This window comes from Dasypus novemcinctus, chromosome 2, assembly GCF_030445035.2.
Source record: "Dasypus novemcinctus isolate mDasNov1 chromosome 2, mDasNov1.1.hap2, whole genome shotgun sequence".
Taxonomy (NCBI): domain Eukaryota; kingdom Metazoa; phylum Chordata; class Mammalia; order Cingulata; family Dasypodidae; genus Dasypus; species Dasypus novemcinctus.
In genome coordinates, this window is record NC_080674.1 from 135063978 (window position 1) to 135080036 (window position 16059).

The 16059-nt window shown below is 36.9% G+C and overlaps 1 protein-coding gene across 1 annotated transcript in view; it reads right to left on the reverse strand.

Moving 5' to 3' along the window:
• FBN2 (fibrillin 2) overlaps nt 1–16059 on the reverse strand; it is a 266741-nt gene that overhangs the window by 28061 nt on the left and 222621 nt on the right. Inside the window, exons 42-55 of the mRNA XM_058277993.2 lie at nt 15723–15791; nt 14726–14851; nt 14416–14541; nt 13822–13947; nt 10735–10851; nt 9007–9135; nt 8415–8534; nt 5052–5177; nt 4275–4427; nt 3436–3501; nt 2998–3123; nt 2307–2426; nt 1232–1354; nt 642–773 (exon numbers count right to left, since the gene is read on the reverse strand). Of these exons, the coding sequence (XP_058133976.1) occupies nt 642–773; nt 1232–1354; nt 2307–2426; nt 2998–3123; nt 3436–3501; nt 4275–4427; nt 5052–5177; nt 8415–8534; nt 9007–9135; nt 10735–10851; nt 13822–13947; nt 14416–14541; nt 14726–14851; nt 15723–15791 (1659 nt within the window). The remainder of the gene's footprint in view (nt 1–641; nt 774–1231; nt 1355–2306; nt 2427–2997; nt 3124–3435; nt 3502–4274; nt 4428–5051; nt 5178–8414; nt 8535–9006; nt 9136–10734; nt 10852–13821; nt 13948–14415; nt 14542–14725; nt 14852–15722; nt 15792–16059) is intronic.

The window sequence follows — 16059 nt, forward strand, 5'->3', positions numbered from 1 at the left end:
AGTAGATTCTTAATCTAGGCGACAACACTTTTGAACAGACGTGTAGGGTAAATAGATGCAGTGGTTGTCCCTCGCATTCATGGCGTGAGCACTGGGCATGTGTCATAAAATAAAGCATTTTAAACCTCTGAAATTGCCTTAGAGATCTAGCCCTACTTCCTCCCTTTATATATGAATTAACTAAGGTCCAAATACATTTTAAAAAATTGTGGCCAAGGTCACAGAGATATCAAGCCTGTAATAGGGTCCTGGAGATTATCTGCCTCTTTATATACTCTCTTCCTTCATGGCATGATCTAAAACTGAGAATATTAACTCATACCTTCATTTTGCTACATGGGCGGAGATGTTTCAAGGAATTTCTTCTAAATTACTTCTTCTAAAGTACTAAATTAAGTCACTTCTAAATTACTTAGTGTTTTAGATTTACAGGAAATAGCATTAGGAAAAAAATGAAAGGGCATATATATAATGCTACTGTCTTACATTGGCATAGACCCTGGGAAGAATCCAGCTGTAGCACAGCCTTGAAGCAGTTGGAAAAAGTTGGTTTGCAAATCAAGATGATTTGGAATCAGTGTCATAAATTTGGCTCGAAGTAGGGGAATAAAATAAGCAGATCTCTTCCTGGAAAGCCTTACCTACACATCCTTCTCCGTCAGGCCTTCGGGCCATTCCAGGGGGGCAGATGCACATGAACGTGCCAATCAGATTCTTACACATCATGCCTCTAGATTCACAGTCATGCAGCCCTTCAGCACATTCATCCACATCTGTGAAATATTTTTAATGGAAAAAAACAAAATATAGGAAATTCTCAGGCTGAAGCTTAGCACTTTTATGTCTTTTACTCTTCTTGCTTTTAAAATGAAACCTATTTGTGTGACGGGGAAAGGAGGAACCCAGTCTTTTTCAATGGTTGGCTTTATTGTCAGATTTATAAAAGCGTCAGCATCAGTCCTAACAATAAGAAGTTGAGGAAAAGGCAATCTTAATGTAATAAGAGCCCAAGAGTGTGACAATGGTGGGCTCCTCAACACACCTTATCTTTGTATTGATTCGATGGACCATCAAGTGTCATGATATCTTGGTACAGAAATCTACTGGCAAAATGCTGTCATTACTCTATTTCTGTAAAGTTCTAGGGAAGATAGCTAAAGACTACACAAGCATTAAAATATATTTCCAGTGCTAAATGAAGTGAGAACTAGTCCCTCTTCCATGGTCTTACCTTTGCACATCTTCTGGTCTTCCCTGAGGGCATAGCCAATGGGGCATGTGCATTCATAGGAGCCAAAGGTGTTCATGCAGCGAAAAGCACACAGCAGTGGGTTCTGGGCACACTCATTGATATCTGAATACAGAAATGGGCAGAGGCACATTCTCAGCCTAGAGTTCTAATTATTTGTTAAATAATTACTGATGTGGTATGGAGAACTAGGGCCTAATAAACCCAGTCTCCCACAAGTAACAGTTATAAATTCTAAACAAAATCCAAACCAACTACCTGAGAGCTTGAGCAAAGTTCAAGAGACTGAGCAAAATAAGAAATTTTTAGTGGCAAGTTGAAACTCAGAGCAAGTAATCAGTAAGGGGCCAGTTCTCCATTTAAAAAACTTACCCTGAGAGCAGCCACAGTCCTGGTAGTGGCAGGCCCTGGCTGCTAAATCTCCAACAGAAAACTTTCTGACTTTCTATGTAGAGGAACCAAGAAATGGACTCTTGGGGTGACCAGGGCTGCTGAAGATGAAGAGCACCCAGAAAGGAGAGGACCAGAGAAAGTAAAACACTAATTTTTTTGCATACACTAAGCCCAAGTTGCTGCTTGAACAATGCATGTATAGGGCAAAATAAATAAGCTGCAACTAAGGTTTAAAAAACTGACTAGAATCTGAGCCACTTTCCACCACAGGTGTGACAGTCTGCTGTTGTCTGTCTGTCTGTCTGTCCGAGTTAATTACCTGCTATAATCAGCATCACCATTCTTCAGAGCAGTATAACTGATTCCAGAACATATCACTCATAATGTCTAGGGTCATAATCCAAAATTAATCAACATAATTTAGAGTCAGGAAAATGTTACCGAATCTCTAAAAGAATTAACAGATGTCAACTCTGAGATGGCCCAGGTGCTGGAATTATCAGATAGGGACTTTAAAGCACCTATTTTACTACGCTCACTCACATAAAAGAGAATACACTTGTAATAAATATGATCACCAGCAGAATGTCAGAATAACATAAAGACTGAGATATTAAAATACACCTTCCACAGCAAGAAGAAATCATACTTAAGGATCACTTGCCTTCACAATTCATCATGGGGCCTGGCTCAAAGCCTTCATTGCAATTGCATTCAAAACTCCCAATAACATTGGTGCATGTGCCATTTCCACATGGATTGCCGATTGAACATTCATCAGTATCTGAAAAAGAATAAGGAAGTGGCACAAAGTTTAGAGAAGCTTCGCTTTAACAGGAGCATGCCCACAAGCACACACACTTGCCCTCAGCCATTTTTCAGGGCTGTGACAGGCATGTGTGACTCATATCAACCCTCTAACTTGGCTGGCTTTTGTGCAGTGCAGAGGTGCCTGAAGGACCAAGCATGCAATACTCTGGACCCCTGGACAGCTGTGCTGGCCCTACAAGGCCACTGTTCCAGAAGAGGGATGTGGTCCTCTGTCCTCTGCTACAAGTGTAGGCAGGGAAGTCATCAAGTAAAACCAAACTCTCCCTCAATTATTGGTTTTTCGGCAGTGTAAATCTCTAGACACATCGGAGTTTGTATTTCTGGTTGAAGGCAGAGATTGGGCAACTCTTTCCTTCTTCCCCTAAACCAGGTTGGACTGGGGAAATGTAGAAGCAGAGAGGAAGGAGCCATTACTATCTGCTTTGTAAATGCCACTACCACCCAGGGTGCCTGAGAGACCTTCTGCTGACCACAGAAAATTGAAACAGAATTCCCAAGTTGTGTAATGTGGAGCCAACACTCACCCACACAACGCACTCCAGTGTAATCCAGGTTGTAACCCATGGGACATTCACAGCGAAAAGAGCCATCAGTGTTGATACACTGACCATTGGAACAAATGCCTGGACTCTCAAGACATTCATTGACATCTAAAAAGGAGAATTGCCCATCAACTGTCTCATGGCCCATGAACTAGACATGCCACTACTATAGATCTCTATTCAACACAGACTGAAAATTCCCAAAACATGCAAAGGTTTCTTTTACCAGAAAGATATATAACGTATTTCATATAAAACAATATAGTCCTTATAATATAGTATATATGATACAAAATATTGTCTATGTACATAAAATGCAATATACTATATGAAAGGTAGGAAACTTAGCATGATTTCTAAAGATCTAAAATGACAGTCATATAAAATAATAATACAGGTATAAATTACATCAAACCACACCTTCACGTGTATCATGAAGACTAGGGACAGTTCCATGGCCATATGGACACAAATCCTGGAATGCAACTACAGAGAAAAAAATACAAATTCCCTCATTATTGAAGAGTCTTAACTATCAGAGAATTTAAGAACTGACTAAAAATATACAAGGAATTGTATTAACAATATACAAAGAATTGTATTTAATTATTTTTCATTTACAAAGCAGCCTTTAGCAAGACTAATTTATTTGATTTTAATGAGTTATTTCAAAAGCAATACTGAGTATGCTTAGAGAAGGCAGTCTGAGCTTGCTCAGCTCCTTCCAGGGTGCTACTCACTGAGCAGCCAGAGAGACTCCCTGCCACCCCTAACTTAGAGGTCAAGCCAGTTCCGAGCTTGCTGGGAACTAACTTACAATCTACCTACACTGTTTTCTTTCTGCTCTAACAGGGCCTGAAAACAACCACGGTGTTGACTCAGCTTCTAGAATTTTATGTAATATCCTAAGAGCCCCAGCCTGTGATACCCACATGGGACTCCTGCAGCAATCCGTAATCTACTTTTCATTTGCCCCCTTGCACTTCCTGCCTTGTACCTCTCAAAGTCATTCTTTTGAAAGCAAGTAATACTAACCTTGGAAAAATATCAAAGAACAGGGTAACTCTACCTGCACTTACGCATCTGTATTCAAAAGTTGAAAGAAGTCCCTCAAACTAGGTTGCTCACTGAACCATCAAAACTTATACCTGAGGGTATCATTTTACCCTCATAAATATTCATAAATTACATGGCCAAACTGTTTCTGGCAAACATTTCAAAAATTGATGCAAAGTAGTGTTTTGTGTCATTACATTTACCTTCATCATCTTTGGGGCACAGTTCACAGGGGTCGCCCCAGCCCTCTCCTGGCATCTTACTACAGCAGCATTTGGCTTTTGTGGTGTTGAATGCTTTGGGCACAGAACATTTGCCATTTTCAAAATTTGTGAAGCAGAAGCTCTGGCGAGTATCTAATCAAGAAAGACAACATGACAGGTCTCCTTACAGATTATTTAAAAAGATGAAATAATTTGTACATAACTCTATGTTTCTGGCAGAAAATTCCTTGCAGGCAAAACATAAGATGCACGTTAGATTAGCAGTTAAAAGACAGGTATAGAAAGTCCCAAGAGCTGATTTCATTTGCCAATTTAAATGGACCTGTTTATAAAATTTTGATAATTAAAATAGTTTAAAATATTTTTAGAATGTGCTAAGGAAATTTGAGAATTCACGATCAATACCAAAATGATTTCTACATAGAATCTTCCTTCTCATGGTTTCATTATAGCCTAGCAAAAAGAAAAATCTATGAAAAATTTTAAATAAACACTATCAACAAAATGAAGACAGTGAATCACAGTAAGTTTTTTTTTAGTGTAAATTTTTAAAAAATGTAAAAGCAGCCCCAATAGTTCAAATACCTTAAAAACTGTCCAGTGCATATACATTTGAAAGCTGTATTTTAACTTTACAGATGATGTAGTTACTGTAGACCTATACTTTCTAGGTGGCAAACAGTATGATGATTTACTGTGCAACTGTGAAGTTTCTAAGAGTAAAAAGTAACAGAGAATTGTCACTCCAAAGCTTACCAAAGCATCTCCGTCCATTATCAGACAATACAAAGCCAGGGGGGCAGATACACTGGAAACCCCCTGGGGTATTGGTGCAGGAACCAAAAAGACAGATGTTGGGATCTTCATCACATTCATTTATATCTGAAGAATAGCAGGAGAATTTATTAATTTAACCAACTCAATAAATTACCCGATATTTAAAAAATAACTGGCAGTAGCTTTAATATCTATGTATATATTTGACTTATTCATCAAAAAATAAACTATTACTGTTTTAAGCTTCAAAGATTGTAACCACTTTTCTTGTTGTTGTTGACACTGAAATACTGTAATCACATTTACGCAGTCACCATTTGCTGGGGTCTCCCAAGTCATTCCCCATCTCTAAGTGCTCGATCCCTGGAGACATATGTCCACCTGCCTCCAGGACCTAACAGTTCAATGCTTCACATGAATCACTACCTCACTATGGCCACCATGTCCTCTTCCTACTGGCCTTTCAGGAATCCAAGTTGGGATCCTGGAGTCACCCTTATCTTACCTCCCCACCGCCGCCTTTTAACTTCTATTATCCAAGCAGCAATGCAGCTTAATTCTACCTCCTCAGTATATCCAAAACCCGCCATCATCTATCACTTGCATTACTGAAGGTCCTTCAGCTGTCATGGACTTTTGCAGCTCCCCTCTCTTTTCCTCTCCTCAGTGATACCAGGGTTGTCTTCCAAAACATGTATCTAATTATATTTCAAAATCTGTGCCTGTGGAACTAGGAGGAATTGGGTATATTTTGAGAATTTTACCACCCCTCTCCCTCCCCCAAAAAAAAACAACAAAAAAGAGCCATGGTCCCTTAAAATAAATAATTCCTTACCCATGCTTTTTAGCCATTTTTCATTAAAAGTGGTTATTTGGGTCATTTTAATTAACTGAATAAATACTACACTAGCTCCTAGTACAATGTTCGGCATTCTCTATTTGCATTTGCAGTCTTTTTTTTTTTAAAGATTTATTTTATTTATTTCTCTTCCCTTCCACCTCCCCACCCCCCCCATTATCTTCTCTGTGTCCTCTTGCTGTGTGTTCTTCTGTGTCCGCTTGCACCCTCAGCGGCACTGGGAAACTATATCTTTTTTGTTGCATCATCTTGCTGCATCAGCTCTCCATGTGTGTGGTGCCACTCCTCGGCAAGCTGCACTTTTTTCACACAGGGCAGCTCTCCTTGCAGGGTGCACTCCTTGCATGTGGGGCTCCCCTACACAGGGGCGCCCCTGTGTGGCATAGCACTCCTTGCACACAGCAGCTCTGCACATGGGCCAGCTCACCACACGGGTCAGGAGGCCCAGGGATCGAACCCTGGACCCTCCATATGGTAGGCGGACACTCTATCAGTTGAGCCACGTCTGCTTCCCTGCAGAGTCTTAATGAATGAGATATATCACAGCTCCTCTTTTTAAAAACAAAACAAAACAAAACAAAACAAAAAAAGGCTATAGTTGCTCCACATTGACTGCAGGTTTAAGTTCAAACTTGTGAGCCAGCCATCCAATGCCTCTCACCATGCTCATGTTCCCTGCTTTTCAAACAGTTTCTTCTGTTCTTTTTCCTTCTCTGATTAGTAAAATCCAACATTTAAGAGCCACCTAGAATGTCACAAATCCTTGGTGCTGGGCTTACTTGACACACCACTCTCTCACCACTACAGTCATTCTTCCCAGCCTCCTACTTTGCTCCCACATCCTGACCACAGCTCCATTCCAGTGCTTGTCATACTATACTGTAAGAATGTCTTTACAAAACACGTTTATTTACGAAATACGTGTCTCTCATTCAGTAGTAAGTTACTTGAAGGGAGGAACTGTATTTATATCCCAGCACCTAGGAAGGTACCAAGTGTTCACTGTCATGCCCACTATAGGTGGGATGAATTTATGTTTGTGTGTGCATTTATGTTTGCAGGCACATGGACATGCATATAGGTGGACATACATATATTTGTGTCCAGTGTGTGTACAGTCATGTTAGGAAGCATTGCACCTGAGAAAATCTGATATAAGATATTCTAGTCTGAAGGAAATACTCCTACAGTGCAGTGAGTTAATCAAAAGTCAATTTTAAGAGGAGCAAAACAGTGGCCCTGTTGACAATGAATAAAGAAAATAATTCTGAAACTTAATAAAGCCCAAAAAATCCACAGATTCTTTCGCTAAGAAAAAAGGCAGCCGAGCCTACCTGATACAAAGAGGCACTTGTATTTCTATCTCCCTACTAGTGGCTGACACAGTCACATAGCGATGGGTCACAGGGATAATGAATTATTGAGGTTAAGTATAGAGAAAGAAAATGGATGAAAGAAAAGATCTTGAACTCTCCAAGAAACAATGTCCTAAGATAAATCTAGTACTATTTTGTGAGTATCAAAACACTAGATAATCTTACAAACTTTCAAATCAGACAGAAAAGGGACAAAATATAAATACCAAATCAAAATGATCAGGGACACCCATAATACAATATAATATGGCATAATATGGCCTGAAAATTAAATAAATTCTATTAAGTAAACTGTTTCCCTCAGCTCTGTTCATATGATTCTCTTGAACGTGAACAGTAGAGCTATACATATTTTTGGATGGAATTTGGCCAAGGGGAATAACATTAAAAAAAAAAATACTGGAGAACTCAAAGGCAAAACCCTTAGCAATCCATTCATATTAGGAAAACCACACTAAGATGCTGGTGCTTCTGAATTTCAACAAAGCTGTAAAAAATAATTTGTATAAAACTGAAATAAAGTGAACTGTAAAAAGTTCCGCCTTCGTCATGTCCACCAGGCAATTCTGGGACCCACTTTTGATGTGGCTACAGTGTTCTTGTGGGCTGGAAAAATTTCAACAGAAAAACATCTGTTCTGACAAATGGATTAATATTTTCTGTTTTGACATGAGGCCTTCCCAAGGAAAAAAAAAAGTCTCAACAGCACTGTCAAGAATGTCTGCTTCACATTTCTAGGACTCTAGACACCTTTAATAGCTGTTTCAAAATTGGTTGCCAAAGATTACAATTTTTTTAGACACTCTTTAAATTCAGTAGAAAGTCTCTGTTGACATTTGGGAAAAAGATTAGAGGATGCTGAAAATTCTTTGACTAGTGTAAGATTTCTGTTAATGAAAAATCCCACATCCTTAAGTTCTCTATTCCCACCAGTCTACCTTCAAATCGTTTCTGATGGTTCAATAAAACAGAAATAGGCAGTCATATGTTTAATTCCTTCGGTCAGCATGCTTGCAGTGGCTGGGATTTAGTTTCTTTCCGTAGAGTCTGAACCAAGTCTGAATATACTGAAGAGCTCATGGAGCTCAGAATAAATGTCAGCCTTACCAATGCAGTTCTCACTTTTTACTTCATAACCTGGTGGACAGATACACCTGAAGGATCCTTCTAAATTCTGACAGGTACCAGGAGAACAGGCACCAGGAAGGGCAACACATTCATTAGTATCTTTAGAGAGAAAGAAGAAACAAAAATGATTTAAACATGAGATAACTGTTTCGGAGTTATATTTCTCTATCAAATGGTATTAACATGAATTGAACACAGACCTTCTGCTCTGCCTGGGCATCATGGACATATCTGCCCAGGAATACTTTTCTTATATCTTGGATATTTCTCCTGTGGCAAGGGGTTAGTTTTCTTGATTTGTTTCCTTTGCCGACTTTTATGGAGGCATGAATAGCCTCAAACTATGTCTCTAAAAAAAACATTACCTATGGCTCTTTCCTAATTGTTGGCTTATATCGCATACTAAAATTTTCCCTCATATCTTATCTTGGTCATATGATCTGATGATCAAATGAAATGTGAATGTGTCACTAATGGGGGGGAATTCATGTCATTGTTTTATAAAATAAAACACCATAAATACATAAAACTGATTTTTACAGACAACACTGTTCATGGTTTACACACTTACCTATGCAGTTTTTGCCATCTGGGGTAAGTTCATAACCTTCATTACACAAACACTTGAAAGAGCCAATCTCATTAAAACACCGTCCGTTTCTGCACACCTGACCAAAAAAGGAACTGCACTCATCTACATCTGTAAGAAGACGAAAGTTTGTATTTTAGAGAAAGCTCTTATAATATATTGCTTCACAAGTTGCAACATAAAACATGTTTATTGGGATTTACTTACAAAAACCCTACATTGTAATTACTCAACACAGAGGAAAATCGTGCCCTTCCTAAGGACCATATGACTAATAGGTTCCCATAGAGCCCAACTGTATCTCAACCAAAGGGTACATATTTGATATTAATATGACTCATTAATTTATAACCAGATCAAAGTTGCAGGTTTAAGATGATACTTTCAATTCCTTCCAAATAAAAAGTATCTCTTTACACAGAGACAAGGGAATACATGGGATTTAACTTGATTGCCTAGTTTCTAGATTATTTTACTTGGAGGTAAACTGAACATATTCAAAGAACAAATAACTGAGAATATTAAATACAAAAAATTAAAATATAGACTAACTCTAGAAATACATTTTGCTGACATAATAGATTTTGAAAGAAGCACACTAAGCGTTAGGTTTTCAATTACGTTTAGGTCGACTGCATTTGAAGCATCTGAATCCATTTCTTGGATTGTCTGAAGACCGTAATTTGATCAGGGCTGTATTCCTACCTTTCACTTCTCCCCGGCTGTTCGAAAGATCTGAGAAACTAGTCAAGATAGTGAGAGCTGAATAAAATGCCCAGTGAGCTCTGAAAAATGTTCAAATTGCAGATTAAAAAAAAATTTTTTTTTAAACTGAGAGAAACATATGTTAGGCTAAATTAGGAGATGGGGGTGTGCTGGGAGAGGCCCACACTGGCAGAAAACCGAAGTTACTTTCACATACCTCACAGGGCCATGTGAATTCAAAGAATTATGTTGTAAAACACCTGGCACAGTGTCCGGCATGTGGTAAACAGGAAATAACTGAAAATGCTATCATTTCTTTTACTATCTCCTCCACTGTAGGAATCTCTCCTACCCACTACCAATTCTAATTTCAATCTTTTGTATATTTTTGTGGGGAAATGGCTAAAATTTTGTGACAGCCATAGGAGGCCGTTTTATTTTTCCCCATTAATTTACAGTTTTTCATGAACATAGGTTAAATAGGTTTCTGAGGACTGACTTGAAAATCTAGGTACCTTGCATTGTTTCTGTGGGAAAAGGCATCCCTGGCTTCAAAAACTGACTTGAAATGAAATTTTAAGACACAACATATTTGGAAATTGGAAGCAACAAATAATTTATTTATTTGAATATAAAACAAGACATGATTTTTATGATATAATTGAAATAACACTGGAACAATGACAGCTCTATTTTTAACCCCATCTAAGGGATAAAAAAATATCTCAAACCATAAAGCACTTTCAATACATTTACTACCTTCTGACTGACCTTTTGCCCTGAACTGATTGGTTGAGTTGAGAAAAGTGATCAACAGAGTTGTTTTGGAATTATTTAGGTCAATACTGTAGTTAATTAACTAGAAACTTAGCCAATGTTATTACATGCTTTTTGGAAGAGATTTGCAAAATGATGAAGATATTTTTTATTCTTTGGTTTAATTTTTTATTTCAGTATAATCTGTGGAAATGAAACAGGATACAGAGAACCAACTGAAGTACTTACCCAGACAATCATTATTATGAGTGAGTTCAAAGCCTGGGTAGCACAGGCAGTTGTAGGATCCAACGGTGTTTTTACAAGTTCCATTTCCACATGGATGCCTCTCACACTCATCAACATCTGTGAAGAAACATTGGCTCAAAGTAATATACTTTTAACTAAACATAAAATAGCCTATTAACTTTTTACATTCTTTCCTACTGAATTACTTAGTTTCCTTATCACATAGTAGAAATCCACATTTATTTGAGAAAAATAAATACCAGCAGTGAAAAACCCAAATTATAAAATTGTAAGAAAAAAGTGCAGTTCAATTACTTACTAGCATATAAAATACTCAGAACCAGGCCAAGTGAAATCTACTAAGGCAGCTGTTTTAACAAACAGATCTGCTTATTAATTATAAGTAAACCGATTGTTAGAAGTATTAAAGCAATTAGTTCTATTAAAAATTATAAGTACTTCCCTACAAATTCATATACATTAATTTCATCAGCAAAACAAAGATAAAATTTTATTTCCTTAATTTATGATTTAGTAGAATCCAAATTGAAGAAGTCTTCTGGAAAGTCACTTTCCAAAAAAGTGAATTAATAGAGCAGCCATCATATCTGAGAGCAGACTCCCTAAACCATGATTTCCAGGCTGTAGAAATGATTGTGCAAAATAAAGTAGTGTGCCTTAGGAAGGAAGTTCTGTTTCAGAGAGGTATTACCAGAGTCTCACTGGAAGAACTGTTATGATTTTGAGCAGATTTTCTCTATATGAATTTCTGAATCCTAAATATCACAGATTTTTTTTGACAAATCATACGTATTTCAGAGAGGATAGACAAGAGAACCACTCATAAGCAAGCAACCTCATGCAATTCAGGTCAGATCCTCTATTTTTTTCATTTGTTGGAGCATTACCTTGAGTACTTTTCAGATTATCATGGGAGAAGTAATGGGGTAGCTCTTAGGATGCAATGGATGAACTGAGACGTTCTCCAGTTGTTCCTTGTTGTATGAATATACCAAAAAGGAAACTAGTTCTGCAGTACTGAAACAGGACTTGAATATTTATATAGCTAGGAGCTTAGTTACAACTAGACTTCTCCTCCCCATAGGGCTTTAAGGAAATAGGCAACTAACATTTCTAAAACTGAGAGCATTTAAATCCTGATATCTACTGTCCATTGAGTTTGGATTTGGGTTTTTGTATAAGTTAGATTATCAATCAAAAGGCTTTTTTGATTTAGTTAGCTGGATTTTTGAAAACTTAGCGTATTATCAGTTTTCAATATGGGTCAATATAAACTATATTTGCATGTATATAACATTAGTGATTCAGTGAAATATAAGCATTTCAAACCCCAAGTTACTATGTGTCATTTTCATGTTTTTTTATTAGTATTTGTTCTGGTTTCTAAGAATAAAATACGAGCTGGTGGGAACGGGAAGAACAAGTAAATGAATAATGTCTTTGAAATAGTCTTAGGATTTTAAAGGAAGATTTACATCATAAACTGACTAATCAGAACTAATGAACAACAACAACAAACCCTTAACAGTGTCAGAGAACACAGAGAAAAGTGTCGAGACATTAGTGTAAATCAGATCCCAGTGGATGGCCACACATTTCACACTTCATTACTGGATAACTAAAGGAAATTTAAAATATAGTTTGAAAAGATATTTGCCAAATAACTCAAGAATGCTTATTTTTCTGTGGGGGGCTATTGGTAATTTAAAACTGTTATTGTTTGCATTACGTAAAATTCTGATTTTTTTGAAGTCAACATGTAATAAGAAACGTGTAGGGAAGCGGATGCGGCTCAACTGACAGAGCTTCTGTCTACCATATACCAGGGTTCGATCCGCAGGGCCTCCTGACCTGTGTGGTGAGCTGGCCCATGTGCAGTACTGCCGTGCGCAAGGCATGCCGTGCCATGCAGGGGCACCCCCGTGTTGAGGTGCCCTACGCGCAAGGAGTACGCCCCACAAGGAGAGCTGCCCTGTGTAAAAAAGAGCGTGGCCTGCCCAGGAGTGGCGCCGCACACACGGAGAGCTGATGCAGCAAGATGACACAACAAAAAAGAGACACAGTTTCCCAGTAATGGTGGATAATGCAAGTGGATGCAGAAGAACACACAGTGAATGGACATAGAGAGCAGACAACGGGGGGGAGGGATGGAGGGGAGAGAAATAAATAAATTTTAAAAATTTAAAAAAAGAAATGTATAGCAAAATTATTTATCAGATTTATTCTATAGGAAATGTTTTAATATATCACTGTTTGTGTGAGCAAGCAACAAAAGAGTAGATGCACAGACCTACATTTTTCTCCACTGAGAACATACTCATTATAAATAGCCAAGTTTTAAATTTAAATTTCTCTTCAAGTGTAAAACATGCAGAACTCCTTTGGCAGAGGCAGAGCTAACCAAGGATACCAGATTTAAGGAGTTATGCTCAGTCCCAGTCCCAAGACTACCAGTCCATCTGCCTTTGAAATCTTATCTATCAATAGCTTATAGGTACTTTCTGAACAAAATATTTAATCATTGTTTGTTTGTGATTGTCAATTTTTAGAGTTTTGCCATATTTAGTTCTAAAATTATTTTCAGAACTGAAACACAAAACCTGCAGCTAAATCCCATGTAATCAATGATTTTGTAAAAAATACATTCATTTCATGAATTCATTCATGAATACACACATGCAAACACATACATAATACTTGTTTCAGTCCTGTCACTCTTACTACTTCCTTGAAGTAATTCTAAAATGCTTTCTTGAATAGAAACATAACGGGATACAAGTTGCTGGTACTGTGGTGAATTCCACATAACCCAGTGTCCCACAGTATATGTCAAACACGTGAAAGTCATCCGGGCAAAAAGGATATGAATCACTGAACTGGAGAACATATTGCAAATATGCAAATTTTACACGGAATAAAACCTTATACAGTTTAACACGGTTAATTTTTTGCGAGGCTGTTTTTGAAAAAGACATGGTAGTTATTCATGATGCGTGACTAAACTATAATCTCTTCTGGAAACTCAGCTCCATTTCAGTCCTTGGAACTGGATGTCCTTTTTCTTACCCATGCACATGGTTTGGTCCTGTGAAGCCTTAAACCCATTGTGGCAGATGCACTGGTAACTTCCTTGCAAATCAACACACAGGCCATGACTGCAAACATTAGGAATTTCTAAACATTCATTGCGATCTAAAACCAAAAATAAAACACATGCTACACATATCTGATTTTTATTAAGATTCCTTCATTTTTCATAGTTGTGTTTTCTATAATCTGCTATTAATTATTACAGACAGGCTGAAAATGAACCATAACAATAGTGTAATAAAAATAAGCAAGGCTTTAAAGTATCCCTCTTTCTCTGTTTTTTTGGAATCATGCTATTTTTATGTGGTTTTTTTTTTTGGTAACTCAAGAAGATTTTATTTTAGGTCTAATCCTAAGAAAACCAATTGACGAGACCTCTTTTCTTAATCAAATATCTAAGAGTTACCGTGAAATAGGTTCAATACCATTGAACAGATTTAGTTAGAAAATTCTTTTCAAAATAATTTTCGGAAATATCTTTTGATAGTCAAGCATAGGCAATTGTTTTTCAGTGTAGGAAACTGAATGACTCTTGTGCTCAGTGCCAAAGAATGAAAGTCTCTTTCTTACCTACACAGGCTCCATTGGGTGAAAGTTTGAAACCTGCAGCACATTCACAGCGGTAACTGCCAGGACTGTTGATGCAGTCTGCGTTTCGCTGGCAGAGATTATCACCATTGCTGCACTCATCAATATCTGAAAGAGCAAAAATTAAATTCTTAAAAATCTTTAAAGATTGTATTAGGTTTACATTCATTTAACCACTTTGATGATCAACTCCTAAAACATTACAGAAGAAATAGGAAAATCATAAAACCATCTAAAATCACTTATGTATGCCAAACATTTTGGGATAAAAAAACCATATTATTCAGATTACCTTCACAGACTAGGAGCAGGTCATTGTAACTGAATCCTGTAGGGCATTCACAGCGGAAGCTGCCAATCTGGTTAATGCAGACGCCATTTGCACAAATGCCTGGAATCTCTTTGCATTCATCAATGTCTAAAATTGAACAGATTTGGTCAAATACATGTGGTTCTGCTTAGTGTATTTACCATATAATGTTGACTAATACTATGCATACGGTGCAATGAGAATACACATTCAGTGTCACTAAATTTAATTATATACTGATATAAATGATATTGTGGCTTATGAAACAGGATAGACCATACATAAGCTACATTCTTCCCTCTGAATGATGACAGAAAAATTTAAGTAGATGATAAAAGTATCAAGTGATTTTAGTGTCAGTATAGCAAATGAACTTCCCAGGGACTCAAGCCTCTTCTTCAAGGTATGGCATAAGGCTATCAGAAGTGGGCTGGTCATCTGGTGAAGAAATGCTTTCTTAATTTCATGTACTTTCTCATATGTGCATTGAAAAATGGAGACTTAAATTATACCGTGTACTGAATCTCTGTGGAAGAAACAAGTAGAGTGAATAAAACACATTCAGAAGATGATTATATAAATAATTTTGAAGGCTCATAATTAGACCAGTAGAAAGGGATATTGCAAAAATATGCCAAAAAACCTAAATGTATAATAATGAAAATAACAACTCAAGGTTAAAATAAAGTGTATTTTTTGAGTCATATAATATGCATGAAAATGAAAATTTTAGCTTGGTATGTGTGAAATCTTAACATAGTCACATAACTACTAACCCAGTTGCCAGACTGTGCTGACTGAGTAATACTATTACCTCTTGGTTAGAGTCTATAAGTGTCTAATTTCTCTTGTCTAACTATATTAGATTGGAATCCAGATAATTCTTTTCTGTAGTACTCGTGCATTTTAAAAATACTGAATAGAATTTACAAAATGCTACAATTATGTATTGAAATGAACATAATTTGGAAAAACTCACCAACAGCTTTTCCTGTGTGAATATCGAAGGTGAATCCAGGAATATTTCCACATATGGTTTTAAAATCAGCTTTAAAATATAAATAGAGAAAATGCACTCTTAAAATTCTCAAACCCCTTCAAAAGAATATTTTATATAGTATTACTTTTGCTGGTAAATATATTGTATATTATTCACAACTGGATATTTTAATTTCAATTATATTTATTTGATAATGATATCAGTTTCTGCAAGGAGTAAATTTAGGCATTCTATATTATTGTTACTATTACTGTTACCTTTTTACTGCTCTGACATTAGATAAGTTAAGTCATTGACAGATTCAAAATATCTAATT